At 35.4% G+C, this 9,257-nt stretch overlaps 1 protein-coding gene across 1 annotated transcript in view; it reads right to left on the bottom strand.

Annotated features, from left to right (window-relative positions):
• The window catches only part of PDE10A (phosphodiesterase 10A), a 171,018-nt gene that overhangs the window by 87,164 nt on the left and 74,597 nt on the right, over positions 1-9,257 (bottom strand). The window contains exons 9-10 of the mRNA XM_027841239.1: positions 6,353-6,404; positions 1,206-1,348 (exon numbers count right to left, since the gene is read on the bottom strand). Of these exons, the coding sequence (XP_027697040.1) occupies positions 1,206-1,348; positions 6,353-6,404 (195 nt within the window). The remainder of the gene's footprint in view (positions 1-1,205; positions 1,349-6,352; positions 6,405-9,257) is intronic.

Genomic DNA, 9,257 nt, shown 5'->3' with positions numbered 1-9,257 from the left:
GGAGTTTTCTTGGCAAAGATACTGGAGTGGTTTGCCATTTCCTTCTCCAGCTCATGTTACACATGAGGAAACTTAGGCAAACAGAGTTAAGTGACTTGCCCAGGGTCAAACAGCTAGTAAATGTCTGAGGCTGGTTTAGAAATCAGGTCTTTTGACTCCAGCCCAGTGTACCACCTAGCAGTTCCTCACTATATCTGAACTGTTCTTTAGAAATGGCTAAAAGATTAAATTGTAAGATCATGATCAAGTGAACATAGGCCTGTCTTTGCAAGTCAAAAGAGAAAGTACATAGTTCTGGTTTCCTAATCCTATAGTGTATGGAAGTTAGCTAGCCAATTTTCACTGTGCTCCAGGGACATAGGTTTGCCAAGAGGAATCTAGTTTACTGGGAGGGAAAAGTACATTGGAATTTGGTAATTACCACAGCACTTTGTGTTAACGTGAGAAAAAGAAAAGATTAAAATAAATTAAGAGTTGTATAGATTGAATCATTTATAATTTCTGGGTTATGCTAGAGTGTTCCACATGTGATCTAACTTGAATGGAGGAAAAGTGTATGTCTGCATCAGCCAAATAAACATTCCATTGATCTGCAATGTTGTACCAGATGATTTTTGTAAGCAGAATCCTACTACAGTGGCCATTTATAGGTTAGGTTATTGATGATTATTCTAATTTCAAGTGTAAATTATATATATATATATGTGTATGACATGACTGGCTGCAATGGCTGTTCAGTGATATGAACTAGTCAACTTAATGCCCAAATAAACCACATGAGCCACACTGTATTTGGTTCTTTGGTGTTAGAGAGACAGCTGAGGAGACACTGAGCTGAGCTCAGTGTTGGTGCACCCTTATCAAACATCTCCATGCTCTTCTATATGGAAAATGCACAAGAGTAGACAGGGTGCACCTGGACCTACCTTGGCACACTAGTAAGTTTTTCCACCATGATTTCCAAAAGGACCGCCTCCGGAAGAGGGCATTTCCAGGAGTGACGTTATTGCTTCAGAGAGGCTGTTTCGATGGCACTGCAATGTCATTCCCAGAAGTACTACCTTCTGGAGGCGGGTCCTGGTGGGAATGATATCACAGTATGACAAGTATTGTCAGCGTACCTGTGAATAGGCACAGAAAGCGGATAACACAATACCGGAACATCTGCAATCAGAGCCTATTTGCTTTTTTACTTCATTGCATACCTTATTTCTTTGGTCTTCTTAAAGACAGGCTTCCCTTCATTTTCTTCCCCAATGTCAAAAAGGTCTGAATATAATTCTTTGTTCTTATGGTCTACCTGGAAAAGTGCACAACGATCTGCATTCACCAAGTTTTTTGCATATATCTAAGGAAAAACAACAAAACAAAGATTAGACATCATTAAACTCCTCTTGTAGGACACCTGTGATGAAGTGCATAACCCAAGGCATTATTTAAATAAGTGCTGGCCAGCCTTTGCCCTGAAACTAGGGGAAACATGGACCAATTGAAAAAGTTTTCAATTTGGAGTCATAAGACTTTAGTTCAAATCAGGGCTCCGCGATTAACAACCCGCATGACCATAGGCAAAGCAAGGGGCTTAACTTCTCTGCACTTCACCTCCTCATCTGGAAAATAAAGAGAATGACCAGATTCTCTAAGGTGCCTTTCTAAATCTTAATCCATGATCTTATGATTTCTAAGTGGCTTCCACAACTTATCAAAAGTAATGCACATTAAATATTTAGCATACACAGAAATAATTACTTTTCTTAAACTGACCAGTAATCTCAGATCTTTTACATTTCTAGTCATTTGTTTGAATTAAATAGCAGATTAAAAAAAGGTGGAGGAAGGAGGAACATTTAATTAGAATCCAGTCCTTTCTCAGGATTACTATTGTTCACAAAATTCAATTCTTTTTCATCTATTTCCTATTCCTCCTTAAACACATATTTCTTATCTCCCACAGCTACTTCCAAACCCTTACCCAGTCATATCTTTTCCTTGGAAGTTCATGACATCTGACTCTTGTCCTCTCTCAATTCTTTGCCATCTACTAATACTGACCTCCCAAACAATTTCTTTAATTATCATCACCTGATTTATAGCCTCTCAAATTCTTCCTCAAAACATCCTCAGAGATTTCAGTACCTATGCTGTTGATTCTTAACAGTTGGTTGTCACCATTTCTTCAATTTCTCAACTCTAATGACCATTTATTTTTCAACTACCCAATGGGGCAGTCCTTTTTCACCCTTGTTGTGATCTTCAAGTCTTGAATTCTTCCCTATTTTCCTATTCTACCCTCACTTCCCTCCCTACCCTGTCAATCATTTCAATAACATCAGTTCTTCCACCTTTGAATGCCTTGGCCTTCTGCTAATCTTGTCAAGATAACTTTTAATCCTAGATAACATCCATTAATGTTCAGAAACACAAGTAATACCAAAAGTATCAACCAAATAGTTAGGCAATTCCATTAATCTGACTAAACTGAATAAATCTCCTGTGACCCTGAAAAATAATGCAATTGTCTTCATGGTCTATAAATTTCAGTAATTTAGCCCCTAGTGTATCAAGCATGGACCTTATCATCCTGATCTGATATATGTTTTAGTATTTTCCCTGATAAAATATAGCAAGGAGAACCTAAGATCCTAAGATTTAATCAACTACTCTCCCAATTTACCCCAAAGTGCTCATCCTTGGTATTACAGAATCCTTGGTTGACTGGTTGTTCTTTTATTCTAGAAAAGAATCAAAATGATATTACTATGCTAGAGTTAAGGAACAGTACATCCGACTGTAGCTGATCAGAGCTTAGAATGCTCTACCACAGGTTAGGCACAAATAGTCCATATGAATATTAGGAGTGGAGATCTCTCTAAATTTGCACATCTCATGTTTCTTTTGAGCTACTGCAATTCTGCTTCACTTACAGAACACAGTGCCTTCTTTGATGCAGGCATGCCGTGGTGGGTGGTCCTTTGTCAGCATAACCCACATCATGCAATCAATTCCAAAGTTCTTCAGAGAGAGAATCCTTACCTTACATATGAATATATGTAAATGACAATATTTTCCCAGCTTAAAGGAAAGAGATCTCACATTGAGAGAAACAGTGGCAAGAATGATTTTCTTTAAGGCAATTGGGTTTAAGTGACTTGCTCAGAGTCACACAGCTAGTAAGCCTTATGTGTCTGAGGTCGCATTTGAACTCTGGTCCTCCTGACTCCAGGGCCGGTGCTCTATCCACTGAGCCACCTAGCTACCCCTGCAAGAATGATTTTTAGGACTTCTACGGCGGACAGGAATAAAACAAAATGAAATTTTGGTTTAAGGCCAGATATTCACTGATATTTTATAAAATTATTTTTAGAAAGATCACAACTTAGGGAAATTCTTTAAAAACATTAGGACTAGAAGAAGGAATTTTAATTTGTAACAGTTTTAATTATATACTTGGAGAAATCTCTCTCCCTGTTTAAATAAAGATCACCTTGTGAAAATCAGAAAAAGGAGAAGTAATGCAGTTTGATCATAAAGCACTTAAACGATGATTAATACTTAACTATTATGATTTAATATTATGACTTAACACAACTTTTATTGTGCAGCTAGGTGGTACAGTGGATAGAGTGCCAGGCCTGTAGTTAAGACCTGAGTTCAAATGCAGTCTCAGACAATTATTAACTATGTAATCCTCAGTAAACCACTTAACATCTAACTGCCTCATTTTCTTTATCTGTAAAATTGGGATAAAAATAAAACATACCTCCTAGCATTATTGTGAGGATCAAATGAAATATTTGTAAAGCAATTAGTACAGAGCCTGGCATATAGTTAGCACTACATAAATGTTGGCCATTTATCATCATCATCATCATTATTATCATTATTATTATTGTTAAAAACTAACTTCATCCCACTCCCTAAATCTCTTCCTTTTTCCTTTATTCCCTTCTTTATTCCTTCCCTCTCTTTATTTCCTTCAAGTAGATTAGGGTACTGATATTTTGTTTAATAAAATGAATAGGAAATCTTGAACACCTGTGGCCACCAAACTCTTAGAAATCTACATAGATAAAGGATAAGAATTAACTAAAGTGTCCTCAATGGGAGGCAGAAAGAATTCAAGATAAGGGGAATACAGGAATTCATACCTAATCCATGAACGAACCACAAAGAAGAGGGGAGACAACTAGAATCAAGGGAGAGAATTGCTTGGGCACACTTGCTCCCTTCATTTTTGAAAACTGTTCATTTCATTTTATTCTGTTACGCTCCATAATTTTATGAATGCCTCAGATGAAATTGTAGCAATATGTTTATATAAGGCAGGGAGGAAAATAACATATTGGATATAAGAATTAGGATAGAAAAAAAGATCCTCAAAAATTATAATGATGGAGTAAATTTAATAATAACTAATTTAAGAAGAACAAATTTCTACTACACTATGCTGTCTGGGCTCAGATATATATATTAGATCACATGGCTCCTGCACACTCTGGTGATTCTAAGATTCATTGCATTGTTATTTGTAACAACATCTCCCTTTTCCACAGGTCATACTGTGTGGCTTCCATCGCTCAGAATACAACTGTAAAACCAAAGAGGGGCAGGAGGGATGGTTATGAGGGAAATGGCTATCAAAAAACTCATTAATTATATTATGGAAGAACATCCTGCAAACATCTATAGGACAGAGGACTCAAATATTTTGTGAAATAAAGCTTACTGATTTAATAAGCTTGAAAGATGGCAAACTATAAGGGAAATAGCAAGACATTTCAGTTAAAAAGGAGGGAAGAAAAAACAGACTCAATCAAGCAACAAAAGTTTTTTTTAGGTGAATCAAATAGACATATACATCTCAACAGAACCTGAGGACATTTACATAAAAATATGGTACATTACAAAATGATATTAACAAGGACACCTGCAATCAAGAAAAAGGTTATATTATCTTCAGAGAAACTAATAATCCATTTCTTTAGTTTAAAATTTATGACTTTATAATGGAATAAAAATAAGATATCCCTCTAGAAAAGCTTGGCAATAAGTAGAGTGCTCTATTTTTTATATAGCCTCTATATGTGGAATGCCAAAAGCAGGTGTTACAAAAAGAGATAAAAGAAAGTGTGTCTGGTGGGTCTGTGTGTTTGTCACTTATGCTGAGCAGAATGATGTTCCACGTACTGGAAATAAAATGTAGTTATGTGGATATGTTACTGTCAATAAAGCAACAGGATATTAAAGAGCAAAGAAAAAGTATTAATCATAGCTTTAAAAACTTTGCCAAGAAAGCTTTCTTTTTAAGGGAATAGTGGTTCTCTGCTATGACACCCAAAGCTCTTACAATGTGTACCTTCAAAAACTCTATGGTGCCAATTAAGAGGCTCTAAAGCTCTTGTCTGACACTGAATTCCAACCTCTTTAGCACATTATCACGACGTTAGGAAGGCTTTCAAAATTTCAACATTCTAAAATACCTTATGCATTTGGCCTAACATGCCATGATTTTGAAGTCCATGTAGCTCAGGGATACATGAAAAATACTCTATTGTAAAGATGCTGCATGGCAGTCCTGAATATTATTGTAATGAACTGATACTGTGCCATCTCACCAGAACCCTGAGACTGTCTCTGAGGAAAGGGCAAGAATGATTGCTGATAGTCTTGGAGTGAAGGATGCTGACAGTTTGCACAATGGGAAAGCTTTGAGGAGGGAAACACAGTGGAAAGCTGAGGTATGTTAAGTGACAAGGTGTGAAAAATGCTACATGCCACTATGGAACACTGTCCATGGCTCTTCTTTTGAAATGTCAGTTAGCTTCTAGGAAGGAAAAGTGTAACTTAATATTGGTCCATGATCAAATAGATTCAGATTAAAGTATACAACAACCTCCGTTATCAGGACCTGCCTTGTAGCAAAGTAGTAAAGGGATCAACACTAGAAGGACTAGATTTAAGAATAGATTAAAGGATTGAACATATTTTTTGCATCAATTGACATGCCTGGTGCTTCCAATTATATTTTTGAGAAAGGGGTAGCGAGTTATTTAGTAGCAAGGCTAGAAATATCAAATTATTCAGCATTAAAAAGAAAGAAAGCTCCCTGGCTTTCAAGAGCAGTCTTTACGTAAGCAAAGGTGAGCTTTGTTTGAAATATTCAAGAAAACATTTTATTCAAAAGAGTAAGCCCTTATTAGAAATTATCAGTAATCTGACAGTGACATCCAAATTACTTTTTATTAAATATCATAATTCATTATAATATTAATAGAGTTTATATAAGTATAGAATCAGAAACTGAGATTCTTAACACTTAATAACGTCATTTTAAAAATAAGAACCAACCTACCATTATGTGTTCAAGTAGAGAATCTATTGCAACTATGTTATCAAAATAGGTCCTGCAGAAAAAAAGGAACAGAGAGCTTGTAAGCAGTCTTATTTCAATTACAGTAAACATTTAAGACTTCAATATATTTTCTGATTTTGATGATGTTTAGGAAAAACAACAACAATTACACTATAAATTTAAAAAGAAGCACCACAGTTTCATATGCTGACTCTTTAGATCCTTCTTGCAGCTATTTTTAATAGATGAATTTATTAATGTACTGAACTAATTTATTTCTCTTGTTAATTTTAAGTAAGCCATATAAATGCTGGCTGATTTATTCAACAAGCATTTGTTAAGAGGCTACTTCATATTAGGTATAATTCTGAGTACTTGGCTACAAAGAAGTAAAAAAACTGCCTGCCCTTAAGGATCTATCTTCTCCAGGGAAAGCAAAAGGAAGATAATATGTACAGTGATACCCAAACATAAAATATACAGAACATAAATAGCAAATAATTTTTGAAGGGAGAGGGGGCGCTAACAAGTGGGAAAGATATGAAAAGGTCTCTGATAGGAGGTGACATTTGAATTGAGTATTAAAGGAAGCTAGAAATTCTACAAAGTGAGGTGACAATGCATTCTAGTGATGAAGCAACCTGTGAAAAGACACAGAGATAGGTGATGGAATGATGTGCATGAGAAGAGCAAGCAGGCCCATTTGATGAGAACAGAAGAGTATCTGAAAGACAGTAACATGTAATAAGCCTGAGAAGAGAGTGTCAGAGTGTAATAGGCTTGAAAAGCCAAAGAAAAGCATTCAGATGTGTACTTTAGAAATATCAACTTGTTTAGTAATATGAACCATGTTCTTCAAATTTTCTTGTAATCTCTAATTTATATCATGTACCCATTTTGACCTTCTGTTTATTTCCAAAGATGATTAGGGAAAAAGGAAAAGGATCTATATGTTCTAAAGCATTTTTAGTAGCTCTCATGGTGGTGGCAAAGAACTAGAAATTGTGGGGATGTCCATCAACTGGGGAATGGCTGAACATGTTGTGATATATGATCATGATGGAATACTACCGTGCTGTAAGAAATGATGAGCTCGATGATCTAAGAAAAAGCATAGATAGACATGCACAAAATAATGAAGAGTGAAACGAGCAGAATCAAGAGGATGTTGCATACAGTAACAGCAATATTGTTTTAATAACAACTTTGACCAATAAGTCACTGTGACTATTATAAACACCCAAATTAACTACAAAGGACATATGAAGGAAGATACTGTCTGCATCCAGAGAAAGAACTGATAAACAGATATAGAATGATTTTACATATATAATATATATACACACATATATTTGTGCCTCATGGTAGCCATCTCAAGTGAGGGGGGAAGGAAAAACAATTTACATGATAATTTTATTATATATTTAAAAGGAACAGCAAGTTGTACATAACAGATTTGCAGTTTCATGTGTAATCATCTTTTTAATTATACTATGTCATGTAAATGCTTTACTCCATAAATAGAAAATAAAATAAATTTAAAAAATTTAAAAAGAAATATCAGTTCTATAGCTGTGTGGAGGATGGATTAGAATGGGTAGAGACTGAAGGCAAGGAAAACACTTAGGAGGACAATGCAATAGTTTAAGTGAAAGATGATGACGAGCTGAATTACACTGGCAGCTATGCGAGCAGAAAAAAGAGAATGGCTGAGAAACATATTTTTTCTTTCTCCTCTCCCCTTGCAGAATCAATAGGAGTTAGTAACTGATTAAACATGACAGGTGAGGTAGAGAGAAGAGTTCAGATGCCTCCAAGTTTAAAATCATCAGTGGGTGGGAGGATGATGGTATCCTTAACAGAAATAAGTTTGAAGGAGGGGAAGGTTTGGGGGAAATGGAAAGAATTCTGTAATGAACAAGAAGAGTTTGAGATTCCTAGGGGAAATACAGTTGGAAATAAACAACAGTCAGTTGGTGACAAGGAACTAGAACTCAGAAGATAGACTAGAGCTAGATCTGGGAATCACCAGCATAGAGATAATAGGTAAAACAATAAAACTGATGAGATTATAAAAACAGAGATTACCCTAAGTAAAAGGTACTACACAGGGCAACCCCACACTTCTTAGTATTCTGTATACTAGTTCATCATTTAAGATGTGAGGTATCATACACCAAAAATCATGTCTGACAGCAAGAAACAGAAACTTTATACTCTAATTCTATAATCACTATTATTATTATTATTATAACAATATTCAAATACAACATGAATTAGAATTTTCCAGTCAATCTCTGGTTGGGTGATGTTATGAAGACAAAATAAGTGATTTGCCAGAAAATTCTACTACAAATATAAATCTATGTCCATGCGGCACCTGTATTATGCCATATATGAGCAACATCACTTAGGTTTGTCCAACTTCTGTTACATATATACCGAGTCACTACAACAATAAATCATTTTTTTCTTTTTCTTTTTTTTACTAATTTATTTTGATTTATCAACGATCACTTCCATAAGCTTTTGAGTTTTAAATTTTTCTGCCCTTACCTCCCCGCCTCTCTCCCTAAGATGGTGTACAATCTGATATAGACTATACATATACATTTCTATTAAACATATTTTCACATTAATCATGTTATAAGGAAGAACTAGAACCAATAGGAGGAACCACAAGAAAGAGAAAACAAAACAAAACAGAAGAAAAAAATAGCAAATAGTATGCTTCGATCTGCATTCAAACTTCATAGTTCCTTCTTTGGATGTGGATAGCATTTTCCATCATGAGACCTCTGGAGATGTCTTAGATCCTTGCACCACTGAGAAGGGCTAAGTCTATCAATGTCAGTCATCATACAACATGGCTGTTACTGTGTACAACATTCTCTTGGTTCTGTCT

The sequence above is a fragment of the Vombatus ursinus genome, unplaced genomic scaffold (assembly GCF_900497805.2).
Source record: "Vombatus ursinus unplaced genomic scaffold, bare-nosed wombat genome assembly UNPS02014857.1, whole genome shotgun sequence".
Classification (NCBI taxonomy): domain Eukaryota; kingdom Metazoa; phylum Chordata; class Mammalia; order Diprotodontia; family Vombatidae; genus Vombatus; species Vombatus ursinus.
Note: the sequence above shows the minus strand (reverse complement) of the source record. Positions and strands in the feature narration are given on the sequence as shown.